The sequence below is a fragment of the Aspergillus pseudotamarii genome (genome assembly GCF_009193445.1).
Source record: "Aspergillus pseudotamarii strain CBS 117625 unplaced genomic scaffold BDV38scaffold_14, whole genome shotgun sequence".
Classification (NCBI taxonomy): Eukaryota; Fungi; Ascomycota; class Eurotiomycetes; order Eurotiales; family Aspergillaceae; genus Aspergillus; species Aspergillus pseudotamarii.
Genome location: NW_022475028.1, coordinates 258,220 through 271,403, shown reverse-complemented (window position 1 = coordinate 271,403; position 13,184 = coordinate 258,220). Strand labels below are relative to the sequence as shown.

General features: G+C 48.9%; 6 protein-coding genes across 6 annotated transcripts; 2 read left to right on the top strand and 4 right to left on the bottom strand.

Moving 5' to 3' along the window:
- Nucleotides 1-677: 677 nt before the first annotated feature.
- Nucleotides 678-2,833, bottom strand: BDV38DRAFT_280720 (uncharacterized protein; the record flags this gene model as incomplete). The annotated part of the gene is made up of 3 exons (XM_032059380.1): nucleotides 678-925; nucleotides 989-1,342; nucleotides 2,044-2,833. The coding sequence occupies 3 exons, from the start codon at nucleotides 2,831-2,833 to the stop codon at nucleotides 678-680; spliced, it is 1,392 nt and encodes a 463-aa protein (XP_031915868.1).
- Nucleotides 2,834-4,007: 1,174 nt separating this feature from the next.
- BDV38DRAFT_291083 (class I SAM-dependent methyltransferase) lies at nucleotides 4,008-4,989 on the bottom strand (the record flags this gene model as incomplete). Its single annotated transcript, XM_032061655.1, has 2 exons — nucleotides 4,008-4,669; nucleotides 4,749-4,989. 2 exons carry the CDS (start codon nucleotides 4,987-4,989, stop codon nucleotides 4,008-4,010), a joined length of 903 nt encoding a protein of 300 aa, XP_031915867.1.
- A 419-nt stretch (nucleotides 4,990-5,408) lies between these two features.
- On the top strand, nucleotides 5,409-5,838 carry BDV38DRAFT_241226 (uncharacterized protein). Its single transcript, XM_032054007.1, has one exon. It carries the CDS (start codon nucleotides 5,561-5,563, stop codon nucleotides 5,783-5,785), a length of 225 nt encoding a protein of 74 aa, XP_031915866.1. The 5' UTR covers nucleotides 5,409-5,560; the 3' UTR covers nucleotides 5,786-5,838.
- A 743-nt stretch (nucleotides 5,839-6,581) lies between these two features.
- Nucleotides 6,582-7,916, bottom strand: BDV38DRAFT_269586 (uncharacterized protein; the record flags this gene model as incomplete). Its single annotated transcript, XM_032056988.1, has 1 exon — nucleotides 6,582-7,916. The coding sequence occupies one exon, from the start codon at nucleotides 7,914-7,916 to the stop codon at nucleotides 6,582-6,584; it is 1,335 nt and encodes a 444-aa protein (XP_031915865.1).
- A 420-nt stretch (nucleotides 7,917-8,336) lies between these two features.
- On the bottom strand, nucleotides 8,337-9,469 carry BDV38DRAFT_280717 (SDR family oxidoreductase; the record flags this gene model as incomplete). Its single annotated transcript, XM_032059379.1, has 3 exons — nucleotides 8,337-8,622; nucleotides 8,681-9,074; nucleotides 9,130-9,469. The coding sequence occupies 3 exons, from the start codon at nucleotides 9,467-9,469 to the stop codon at nucleotides 8,337-8,339; spliced, it is 1,020 nt and encodes a 339-aa protein (XP_031915864.1).
- A 455-nt stretch (nucleotides 9,470-9,924) lies between these two features.
- Nucleotides 9,925-11,544, top strand: BDV38DRAFT_291079 (flavin-containing monooxygenase). The gene has a single exon (XM_032061654.1). The coding sequence runs from the start codon at nucleotides 9,995-9,997 to the stop codon at nucleotides 11,429-11,431; it is 1,437 nt and encodes a 478-aa protein (XP_031915863.1). The 5' UTR covers nucleotides 9,925-9,994; the 3' UTR covers nucleotides 11,432-11,544.
- The last annotated feature ends 1,640 nt before the right edge of the window (nucleotides 11,545-13,184 follow it).

The window sequence follows — 13,184 nt, the reverse complement described above, 5'->3', positions numbered from 1 at the left end:
AAGGCAGATATAGACTCAAAAGATGATATATATAGCCGAACACCCCTTTCCTGGGCAGCGGGGAATGGCCGTGAAGAGGTGGTGAGACTTCTACTTGAGAACAAGGCAGATATAGAGCTGAAAGATAAATCTGGCCGAACACCTCTTTTCTGGGCAGCAGAGAAAGGCCGTAAAGAGGTGGTGAGACTTCTGCTTGAGAATAAGGCAGATATAGAGCCAAAGGATAACAGTGGCCGAACACCGCTTTTATGGGCAGCGAAGTATGGCTATGAAGCCGTGGCGAGGCCTCTAGGAGAGAATATTGTAAGTACAGAGTAGATAAATATTTCATGAAGCCAAAGCATTTCCTGCCGGTGGGGAGTACTAGCTGTGAAGCGTTAGTGAGGCTCCTGCTAAGGAAACGCAGATGTAGAGTTAGAATATTTAATACAACTAAACATCACTTCCCTGGGCGGGAGAGTATTATGATGAAGAGGTGGCGAGGCTCCCTGTAAGGCCCTGAGTTGGTATACTGCTATACAGCCAATATGACCTCAAAGTTGGACATTGAAGCTTGAAGAGCTCTTAAACGATGCAAGGCAGTCAGCTTTTAAGAAAATGGTATTTGCTAGTTCTGTCCTATTTCAGCTTTATCTTTCTCAAATCAGTCATTACGAAAACAGTGTAAGGCGATATTCTCAAGATGATAATTGTATCGCCGACAAAGAAGGAATAAAAGGAAACAGAGCGCCATCTCTACAATCACCAGGCCCATCGAGATTGTGTTCAGAGGGCAATGGGGGCACGGGTATACCGCCCAGCTTTGGGGTAGGCTGATGTACTGGAGACCAATAGAAGCCCCCAGCCTGGACCCATACCGGAACAACCATCGTTGAGGTTGCGGAGGTATCCTGTGAGGTCTGGGCAAGGAGTGTCGTGGTTGTGACTGCAGAAGTCGCGAGATCAGAGAGAGACGGGAATTATACCTCAGAATAGGTGTACGCCTCACCGTTGGTGTAGTATTCAGTTGTTCCAAGAGACGTAGGTCTCTGCGTAACGCCACCGCCGAGAGGACAGTAGCCATCTTTGCAACTATACTCACATAGACGGGCAAAGCTATTGGCACCTGTACCAATGATACATTTCTGACTGAAAATATTTGTTTCCGGGTTCGCATTGACATTTTCACCGCCACTGCCGCTGCCGACCCAGGCATTCCAATTTGTCAATCCCTTGGCACAATTGCTAGATATGGAACTGCTGCTGACTTGGGCTATCTGCTTTCCAGAGCGTGAAGAGGTGACGACGTCTCCCAGGCTAATACCGAAAGGAACACTACCATGGTCGATGCCAATGCCTCCGTCTGGTTACCAAGCAGCGCTTGCCGGGACACCTCAATACTGACCTGGTTGCCGGAGCACTAAGGAGAACAGAGAAGAAGGTGTGGTCTTGGACGATCTCGGTCTGATGAAACTCAATTAAAATTTACACTTATGGCTGAGAGAAGCACCATTTTCTATATATCATTTCGTCCTGGATTTGGTAGATTGCAGTGAAAGTAGTTCGAAACATATCTGTATTTTCGACACAGCCTTTAGGGGTATGGTCAAGGAAAACAAGGAAAATATACGATAGGCCATATTTCCTGCTAATAATTTCGAAAGTCGGCATATCTGGTAATAGTAGACTGCCGCCTCTGCAATTCCTCCCAATCCTCTTCAGTGAATATAGAGGACCAGGAGAACCACGTTAGGTCCGGAGAACATCCTCCGAGAAAGCCCAGACCATCCAGTCTGATACCATCCCAGAATACAAGGCCATATGGGTGGAAGACTGAGCGGGCAACCCCTTTGAGTGGTGACCTGATATCGTGTTTACATATCCGTAAGGACCGTACACCCCTGGAATTTTCCCCGTCACTCAAGTCGTTGCACCCAGTTTCACCCACCTCCATTGGCGCATCTATGACCGTTGTATAACGTTGGCAACAATGGCTGTACTCCGCTGAAACCTGGCCAGATAGCAACCAAGGATATATGTTTTCAGGTCTGTCTGCCTGTTGACACAGCCAGTGAAGAAGAGCTGCTAGCTGCTCCTCATGACCTTGGGTCGGCTGATACTTCCGAAAGGCATTCTTCCAAAACCCTTCCACGTTGTTGTCCAACAGTGCGCGGACAGACGCGCTGTCTTTAACAACGAGGGAATGTTCAAGATGTCCCTTGCGTAACTCGTAAAAAAGAACAACCAAGAAGAAACTACTGAGTAGTCGTTGCTCCTCTACCCATGTCAGTGGGCCAATATCAATGGGGGTGTATGGAATACCCTTAGGGCGCTGGCTGCGATCAACTACCCAGTCTGCAGTCCACCACCTTTTCCTCGGCCGTAGGGGTGGTGGTATATGCTCTAGCTGCAGCTGGAGGCACCTTGTAATTACAGAATGGAAATATGCGTGGATGAGACATCGTAGTCGAGCCATCAGACGAAGGAGCCGACAAAGAATGGCCGCCGGTGTTAACGGGGATATTGTCTTAAGCATAGAAGGCGATTCACGGGGACGCTCCAGGACATAATATAAACTGCCAAGAATATCTATACACGGTTCTTGCATTGGGGTCCAAACAAGGATGAGCAGCCGTATGATATCCTGGACATGTGGCGCTAGACCTCTTTCGCGGACCGGATTGCTGATAATCGCCTCCAAGATCCGGGAAAATAGATCTTGATTCCGATGTAAAAATACGGCAACTTCCGGCGACGCATTGTACAGGCTATGCAGTGTGGGTAGACTGGGGAGGTTTGATAGTATTTTTTCCAGGGCAAACCAAGGCAGTCGGCCGAATGGATCGGTGTCCATTTGTTTTGCTTTTTCATTGATGTGAGATTACCGGCAGTCAGAGATAAGAGCATCCGTTGATAATCCTTGCTTACCCACGAGTTAGGCCATGGAACCAGGAGCAGTTGAAACGATGCCGAAATGGACTCGTAAAGGAAGGAGGCTCACTTTCACCTCCCGCGGATGAGCGGAATATTTAATGGCCTATGTGGGGATGCCAAGCTAGCTAGCCCTCGTACTATCAGTTCGTCGAGTCCGTAGGTAAATGGAAGTGAAACCTCACCTGCAGCAGGGTAGCATTGTACCACTTAGTGTCATTAGTACAGGGTAGAGATCCTTGGATCTAAAAGTCTTTACCCTCAGTGAGTGCTAAACCGGAGTCGTGCGGCGAACTAACTGTATTAAATATTTAGTTTCCGCTCGTTCGGCGTAGCTAGGTAGCAGTAGAAAGGCACTTAGTACGGTTAGAGTCGAGCATTGCGGTTTTGTATACTATCCTCTGGCCCCCAAGCGATCTTGCCGTGAAAATATTGTTTGCGAATCCGCTTCTACTCCTAGCAGCCGTCGTTTGGTCTGTGACTTTGGCGATAGCATCAACCGACTGTCTCCCGGAGCTGACTTACAACGAGTTTGCCTCGTTCAATAGGGCGCGCATCATGGTGCTGGCCTTTTATGTTATGGAACAATCCTTGATATTGGCATCAAATAGATCGATCACTAGTAAGGGCTGAATTATCTCCAATACTATTCTTATCTTGATGCTTATACTATCGTGGTCAGATAATAGCGCTCCCCGTTATAAGAAAATAGATAAAACTTAGGAAAATTACCACATGGTCTGGTAGACAAACCTACAAAACTTTGTTCTGGATTGAAGTTATTGTCTTGTAATCCCACGCCAGCCCAGCTGAAGGCTCCTGCTAGCATGCTGCCATAAGAAACACGAATATTTGGCACGATATCATTCTGGAAAGTATTCCTGGCAAGAGGAAGATTCTTTAAGTCAGGAGGGCATTGATCACCGGCTCTCTAATCCATTCATTTTAATATCTTATGCCAATTTAATAAAAACAAGTAAAAATAAAGGGGTTTCGGATTTGAAAATATAAGTTCGTTTAAGGCTATTTACTAAATAGAACAGTGTTAATGGTGGCAAATGGAGGGTTAATATCTACCCTGTTTTGGCTCCTTATAATCAGACAAAACTAGCAACCCAAACATCCATGGCCCTAACTCCTTTGCGACCCCCGGGGACACCCTCCAAGCTTGCGTCACACGCATCCCGTAACGCAAGAACCACCGCCCGCTCCCTCTCATCACTCACTTTCTCCTCTACTTCCCTTTCAAAAGAAGAAGAAAGACAAGCAGAGACTTCCCATTGTCCATCCAACAAATCTTCACTACCTTGCACGCAAGTCTCACTCTCCAGATGCCATCCGGCAGCCAGGGCCAGCTTGGTAAGCTGCTTTGGCCCCAGCACCGTGCGGACGTTTGAGACGCTGCCTTTGGGTTTACGGCACTCCAGCGCTGCCTGGGTGAGCGCAGCTAATACGTGAGGCTGGGCAGAGGGGTGCGTCGCTACCAACGACCACTCAGCAAGGAGAAGACGCTTGCTGTGCTGCTTGATGGCAGAAAAGGTGGAAAGGATGAGCGAGGGGGAGGCGAAGTACCATAGGCAGTGAGCGAGCACCGTTGCATCGAAGGCCTTATGGTCACTGGCAGGCGCCGAGGAGGTGGAAGAGGGGGAGGAGAGGGAGGAGAGGTAGTCCAAGGGGGATTGCTGGATCCAAGTAATCCGCATACCCAGTGGGCCTTGCGAGATGTGACCCTGTGCTTGGCCGAGAGTATACGGAGCACCTGCAGGAGCCATCAGTTGGCTGCGTTCCGCTCGCACCACCTGAACAGACAGCAGGGTAAGAAAGGTGAGATGACTCACCATAATCCAATTCCGCCGGATCAACCGCCACCACCCTCCCCTGCTCGCCCACAGCACTGGCAAGGACAGTCGTGCAGTCACCCTGCCCGCATCCTAGTTCCAGCACCTTGGAGCCAGTGGGAATATTCCAGTGCTGCAGGAGAGCCAGGCGGTGAGAGGTTTGAGAGTGCTGGATGCTGAACTGTGTGGGATCGTGTAGGGAGAGACGGGCGATGAAGGCGGCGTCTAGTTGAGTGGACATGTTGGTCTCGGTGGGTTCTGGGAACAAGACAGCTGAGTGGGTTTTGCTACCGAAGAGCTGCGGATAGGGATATCTTATAATATTAGACTTGGAGACCGCAAAATTAGTGTGGGTAAACTACTCCCCCAACCCCGCCTTTTAGATTGGCTCACATCTCCTTATCTAACAGATTGGCTCTGCCTATAAGTGTTCAACATATAGGTCCCATTCCATGTGCAGGAGAACCATCGATGCAATAGGCCGCCGGGTTAAATGAGTATACTAGGGCTACAGGTGCTAACTAACTTGACTCGAAGAGTCACCAGACATACCTGGGAACGGGATCCATTCTACATGAACAATAACGTGGATTGAAAGCACAACGTATTTCATGAAAAGTAAGAACGGCAACGGCAGGTGGAATGTAATACAAATCCGGAATGCATTTCTCATCGCCTCTGCTCTTGATCACTACGAGAGGACCTAGGTTATGAAAAAGGATCGAAGCCCATGTGACCTGAACGCCCGACATTTCAAGACTGTGGTTAAAGCCGGTACGGGGTTTTGAAAGTACCTTCTTGAGACCAGGGCCATGACAGATCAAGAGGCAGCATTTCTGAGCAACACCCGGGCTGACTACGTCCAGTCCCAGAGGTTGTACATACATCTAGAGCCGCTACTCCAGTATCGGCACAGCCAGCTAAGCCCCCGGCGTACCCAGGATGGGCCAACCAGTATCCGTCTCAGTCAACATTGCACTCTCCGAGTATGCAAAATTGAACAGCAGTCACTTATAGCAAGCATAGGCCAATTGTGATATAGTATTTCCTCCAACTTCTTTCATCCTTCCTTTCTGTTCCTTTTTCTCCCCTCCCCCCACCCCAACCAACCACCTTTTTTTTCGATCTTTTTGTTTTCTCTCCCGCGCACGCTCATGCTTTCTAAGAGAATATAGGCGGCCATATTAAGTCCTGCGTGCCTTGCGACCTATAACAGATAGGCTACGCGCGCAAAGCTTGAGACGGGGTGCGTGGAACGGCCCGGTGCCTGCTTCTCACTGCGATGAGGTAAATGAGGGCAAAGCTCAGCAGCTTGGGTTCCTCTGAATGGGATTATTCTAATGAGGCAGCGATCGACAACCTCATCAGGAGTGCCATAATGGCCTTTAAACGAGCCTGACCTATCAGGGGCCTTGGTTGCTTCGCTGATTAAGTAGTGCTGCCTGGTCATTCTCCTTAGGCGCTCTCATGAGATCTACTGACCCATGAACAGATGCATGCACTCTTCCAGTGACAATGTGATTCTTCCCTTCGTATGCCTAATAGTCTTGAAGCAGAGACTGTGGCAAAAGTTATTATACCTTGGACATACGCCCTTTGCCTGTGGGGTTGGTCCTCAAAGACTGATTGCAATTATGACAGCAACATATATGGTTGGTCATAATCTGACCACCTTTGAGTACTAGGAAAAACCTGTTTTGAGAAAGCCTATGTCGTTTCAAAGGCCTAAGGGAATTTGTAAGTGGAGGGAATTGGGTCAGGATGCCTCAGGCCAATGAGTAGGGCAGGAATACCAGATCATCTATGATGAAAAAGATTGGTTTGATCGAGGCTTCATGGACCCGGAACAAATTCGGGACCGCTTTCTATAAGTTCAAAGAGCGAGCCATTGAATCCCGACCGTCGCTGATCCCAGTAATACTGGTTGAAGGCATGCAAACGGTCCACACAGGCTGGTCGGGCGCGAAGCCATGTTGAGCTCTCCCAGAGGCCTTCCAGCGAAACGGGAATTTCTAGCAGGGCAAGGAATAGTGGGAAAGTCGTATTTTGTAACTTAGCATCGGTTCCGGCATCCGCAAAGAATCGGCTTCTAGCGTCAAGAATATCACTAGCTAGAGCAGTTGCAGTCGTATCCTCAAAAGTCAGTGGATGGCGGAGTCGATGGATTAGAAGCAGGCCAGCGGTTCGATACATCATTGCCTGTGTGCGCATTGATAATATCTCCAGCTCGCTATACGCCTCCAAACAGAGAGTAGACTCATCAGGCGACCAGGTCAAAATCTGGTGCTCAACCTCTTCAAGGGTCGTTTCCTGAGCAGATCCATCTGCCAGTTGCTGGCTGACAACACACAGATCATAGAGTATCGGCAGCAGCGATGTACAGAGGCCTGCCACTCGATCAACGACTCCTGTACGGCTGAACAGCGGTCGAATCACAGGGACCTCACGATGAAGTAGGCACCATACTGTGTCCCAAAAGATCGGTGCGATCGTGATGGTTTCTAGAAATCGGTTGTGAGCAATATCCGGATACCATGGGCGAGTAAGGGACAAAGAGCATCGGAGGATTGAGATTTCTCCTGTGGATGTGACCACGGAATCAAACGCAGCTAAAGCCTGCCCCAACATTAGAACTGCGAGTGCGTCATGGGTATGCGTAATGACGGCATTTCTAAGCTTCTGTACGGAAGCAGCGCCGCTCCTGACATCGACTTGATCGGCTGTGAGCAAGCCCAAACGGGCCCACGAAAGACAGCTACTGATAGCAGCGAAGATTTCATCCAACAGATTCGCGGAATGACGGTGGCAGTATTCCAGGGCTCGTTGGAAATCTTTTGCAAACGTAAATCCAAACATATAGATGTCATGCAGAAGATAGAAGTTCTCAACCTCTAGGTGCGGGGAGGAGCCCGAATGTGTGGAGTCCGAGGGAGACCGTTCTTCTGCATCCTTGACTAGGCTAGACTTGATTACGATCTGGGGCTCCTCGTGACATTGCTCCTCAGGGCTACCCTCTGATAGGGCATAATCCCATATGGCGAGTGACCCTTTCGCTACCCCAGGATGTCCTTGTTTCGGCGGGCGCCCTGCACGTAGTTGCTGTCGGGAATTGGTGCAAGCAAGAGATGATTTCTCGCATCGGACGCATATGGAGGAAGCTGGGCGCATCAAGCATCTTTTCTTTCTACTGTAGCATTGATCGCAAGCTTTTTTCTGCATCATGCCCATTCCTTATCGATTATTATCAGGCGATGTGAGGCCAGGGTGGAGTGAGGGGAAGTCTAGATACAGTTCCCATTTAAGGGGCCGACTTGCCGAGGCCTTCCAGGATAAGAAAAGATACACTTAGACGTTGGGGAACTTGGCAAGTCTCCACTCTTTCTCGAAAGACGGGTTTATTTAAGTGGCAAAAGATGATCATCTCCACTAGGTGGCGGAGGGTTTTTTCGGTTTAAGGGATAGCGTAATGCGGAGACAACCAATAAAATAGCTCACTGGTCTCCTTGCCCTACTCAACAAGGTTATCTACTACATCATGAACAACCGATAAAACATATGGCTAAAGCCCAATCAAGTCATGGCACGTTGTTAGTCTTGCGAGCCTGCCAACTCTTGCTCCAAGCGCCGTAATCTGACAAAGCTTTGTGAGGCATGATCTCGCAAGCGTTCCTGAATCCAGTTCGGAAGCCCGCGGATCAGCGCGGCGAGGCTGTGAGACGAGGGAACAACGACCTGGCCCCCATTTCCATTTACAAGTTGCTTCAACACTGCTTGGGAAACCTTTTCAGGTGTCAAAATGGGCTGTCCAAACTGTGAGCGGTTTTGAACGAGGTCATTGATCATGGGTGTCTGAACCCATGACGGGTGGATGACACTGATACACAGGTGTTAGCAGCCGCCTCCTTGTAATGAAATATGTACGGGGAACTCACCTCGTGCGTACCCTTCTTGCGCCATACCAGTGCTTGAGCTCCTGGGTCAAACTTTCATGGAATGCAAGGGCCCCAGCCTTCGAGGATGCGTAGTCGGCCATTTGTCCCAGGGCTAGAAAGCTGGCCAAGCTGGCGATGTTCACAATATGGCCATGATCATTTTTGATCATACTAGGCAAGAACTCCTTCACAGTCCAGAAATGGGATAGGGTGTTGACCTCAACGGTCAGGCGTATCTTTTCTTCCGGTTTGTCCAGGACGGTGCCCATGAAACCCACACCGGCGTTATTGATCAAGACAGTCGGATGGTCATGGTCCCTTCGTACTTGGGTAGCTACCTCTTTAATTGCGGCTGAGGATGTAAGATCGACCTTGTAGAAAAACACGTTTGATGCTACACAATATCGTTAGCGGGTACACAGTGATATCTATGGCTGGCGATCACCCACGCAAAGGAAACTTGGGCTCCTGAATATCAAAGATGACAACCTTGACATGAAGCCTGGACAAGTCCTGCATTATTTGCTTTCCGATTCCACTGCTTCCTCCTGTGAGAAGCACCAACTCTTTGGATGCATCCCAAGGACGTGAGCGGACCCAGTTGTTCTGCGCCCTTTGGGATAGATACCTGTTGAGAATTCTCAGAGATTGAATGGCTGTCACAAATGCGATCGCCTTGTGAACAAATGGGCGGGATAGGTAATCCTGAGCATTTGGTGGCAGTTGGGAAAAAAGGGCTTGAGCCTTCTCCAAGCAAAGCTGCAGTAGATGGTTGGTAGACATAGTCATGATTTGATAGACGATAGTGCGGGTTTTCCTGTGATGAAGAGTGATGAAGAGCGACGGTGACGGGCGCTGTTGGCCCTTTTTATAGCTCTTGATGAACTCGTCCTCTGACTTTTCAACTGAAGAAACTTGAAACTATTAAGCCTAACTTCGAGTAATCATTCGCAAGGTTTCGCTAATTCATCAATCCTAGGGAATTTGAGTCTCTACGTTTCGCTTGTGGCTGTGGAGCCCAGGCGGAGGGTTTTTACCACTCTGGGGAATCTTAAAGTCATCTCAGCGGCGCCACGCCAATGACAGGAGGGCACATGAGGCGATCAGGATTTATTTTGTCTCAGGACGGGGTTAACCCGAAGATTCTGGAAATGACCTCGGGATCGAGAATGGGGGAGGCAGAAGCGGGCATGTTTTTATCTGCATGGCCGGAGTCCCTTGCCAGTCTCTAAATGTATATATATCCCTATCCTGCCGTATCAAATCGAGCCAAATTCTCGATTCGTTTTACCTACACCCTGTCTTGCATCCAAGATGGTCTCAACTTCGTATGATGTCCTCATTATTGGGGCAGGGATATCTGGCATCAATGCCGCCCATCGTCTCCAGACTGACTTTCCTAACTACCGCCTCGCCATCCTGGAGGCCCGAAACAACATCGGGGGCACATGGGATCTTTTCCGCTATCCCGGCATTCGATCAGACTCTGATTTGTACACTTTTGGCTTCAGGTGGTTTCCATGGAATCAATCTAACCCCATTGCAGAAGGGGGAGACATCTTGAGGTACCTCGAGGATGCGGCTACTGCACATAGCATCAAGCAGCATATCCGCCTCAACCATCGTGTGAACGCAGCCAAATGGGACGGCCATGGGTGGACTCTCGAGGTAGAAAGTAAGGGCACTTCAGAGGAACTGAACGCTCGCTTTATCATATTTGCGACCGGCTACTATGATTACCATAACCCCTTGGAAGCCACTATACCGGGGTTGCAGAACTTCAACGGCGAGGTGATTCACCCTCAATTCTGGCCCGAGCAATTCGATGCCTTGGGTAAGAAGATTGTAGTCATTGGCAGTGGTGCTACTGCAGTGACCCTTATACCGTCACTCGCGGAGGACTCGGAATCTGTGACAATGTTGCAGCGCAGTCCTACGTATCTCACGTCCATCCCTAATGCTCAGCTCAACTCCACCTGGAGCAGTTTCCTGCCAAAGTCAGCACTATACTATCTCCGTCGACTGTGGTATCTGGTGGTTCCTCAGCTTTTCTATCAATTTTGTCATACTTTCCCAAGCGCCGCGAGATCTATGCTTCAAAACGGCATGAGGGCGCAACTGCCCCTGGGTGTCCCTTTCGATCCCCATTTCAAACCTCGCTACAACCCGTGGGATCAAAGACTGTGTATCTGTCCCAATGGAGACTTTTTCAGGGCTTTGAATTCCACGAAAGCGAGGGTTGAGACTGGGGTGATTGACACGGTTGATGGAAACGGGATCCAGTTGACCTCTGGGAAACGACTCGACGCCGATGTCATCGTCACGGCGACCGGGTTGAGAATGAAATTCTTTGGCGGCATTCCCATTTACATCAAAGGAGAGAAGCTTGATACTTCTGAAAAGTACACCTGGAATGGCCTAATGCTGCAGGACCTCCCGAACGCAGCACTGGTGTTGGGTTTCGTGAACGCCTCGTGGACGCTCGGGGCTGATATTGCCATGCAGCTCATCTGTAGGCTCCTGAAGCACATGGAAAGCAAGGGCTATGGAACAGCTATCCCTACTCTTGAGAATCAAGGTCCGCCAGCCAACAAGGCTGTGTTGGATCTCAAGTCCACTTACATCAAGCGAGCAGTAAAGGAGTTGCCGAAAGCGTCAGATCAACGGCCGTGGGTATCGCGTACCGGCTACTTCTCCGATTTATACTTTGCAACATTCGGAAATATTAGAAAGGGTCTTGTTTTCTCCTAGTTATGAACGTTTTAATCCCCATCCTACGTTGGAAGCGGGAAGGAATGGCCCCGTCATGTATCCTGCATATTGCTGTCATTCTATGAAGCTTTTTTCATCATGCTCATTTCTATTTCCTCACATATCATTGTACGTCGAGCTTCCTGGAGGCCATGCACTGTATGTAGTTTTGTTTAATGTAATTCATTTTTTGATGAGCTACACAGCGATCTTGGCCCCTGCATTGCTCATAAGAAACATCATCGCATCCCCTAAAATATACACATGCGGTCTCTGACTGACTCACACTTTTGGGGTTCTTTTCCTTGGGAGTACTGACGGGATATTTTACTGCTCGATGGTGTCCGGGCGATAATATGCTCACCTGAATCACCGTAACTCTCAGTTTAACCTCGCCTTATCTTAGAGCAGGATAGTAGTATTGTTGCCGCTTGACCCGCTCAGTTTTAGGCTCATCTCGATGGTATGCTTTTGCCAAAACCAGTTTTTAGGTTTCTGGGTCGCATTTGGCTTGCCGTACGTCTGGATACGTGTCAAGACTATTCTAAGGCTTGCCTTGACTCATATATCACAGGGGCTAGGATGGGGCATGTAACTCCGTCAGCATTGAGACGAAGACATTGCCCCACGTGATGCATCACCGACAGGAGCCAAGCATCCTTGATTCGCGCTTTTGACGCGTCGTTAATCCCATTCAAGTACTGCTCACATATGCCTGAACCAGACAAGACTAATTCTCTTATAGATATTAGGGTCAGGTTGGGGTCTACTGGCTTGGTCTATTAGGTAAGGAAGCTCTGGTATCAAAATGGGACCCGCACCTCAACTTGAAAACAAAGATGCAGATGATATCCTTCGTGTAGCTTCTTATCATCGCCGAGATTTCGACCTTGCTGTGGTCAGAGTAAATCCACATGAACTTGAACATGTTCGCAATTCACTACTGCGCGTCAATCGCCGCACCTCGACCAATCTCGGATATCTTGATGTCTTGCCCCTAGAAATACTCTATGAGATTTTGTCCTCCCTGGATATCATGTCTCTTATCAAGTTTCGGCAGATCAATCGACAGGCCCAACAATTAGTCTGCACTGTTCGTGGCTATCGCACGATTATAACCCACGCGCTTGGGGCTTTGGGTGCCATATTGAAGACGAGAATAGCGTCATGGTTCACTGTACATGACTTGCGTGAGGTGCTCTATACCCGCGATTGTCTTCTCTGTGGCTCTTTTGGCGGTTTCATTTTTCTGCCATCTTTTCAAAGATGCTGTCTTCCATGCGTCGAATCAGCTTCTGACTTCTGTCTGATATCTCTGGCCGATGCCAAAAAGTGCTTTATATTGAACCTTGCCAACCTGCGCAATTTGATCACTGTATTGATAACTATACCGGGAATCTATTCAATGGATGGGACTCCACGTAAAAGGAGTGTCCAAATTATAGCAGAGAAGCAGATAGCATTAAAATGCCCTAAGGCCAAAGAAACAACCACACCTATTGCTCAACCAAACAAGATGTCAATGGTTTTTAGGTATATGGCTACCACTGCATTACCGTATATTAACAAGGCCAGCGGTGCAATTGAACATGGGACATGCTGTATAGGCTGTCAGATTGCTATCGAAAAGGACCTCAGAAGTACGTCAAGAGAGTGGGACACCGCGTGCGCTTTACGGGACCGAATATACTCGCGTTGTGGCTTCCTAGATCACTTCAAGCAGTGCAGAAGGGCTCAATCGCTATGGGATGCA

Bases quoted from the DNA above. Each gene is read 5' to 3' on its own strand.
- BDV38DRAFT_241226 (XM_032054007.1), top strand. From the start codon at position 5,561: ATGACAGATCAAGAGGCAGCATTTCTGAGCAACACCCGGGCTGACTAC.
- BDV38DRAFT_291079 (XM_032061654.1), top strand. From the start codon at position 9,995: ATGGTCTCAACTTCGTATGATGTCCTCATTATTGGGGCAGGGATATCT.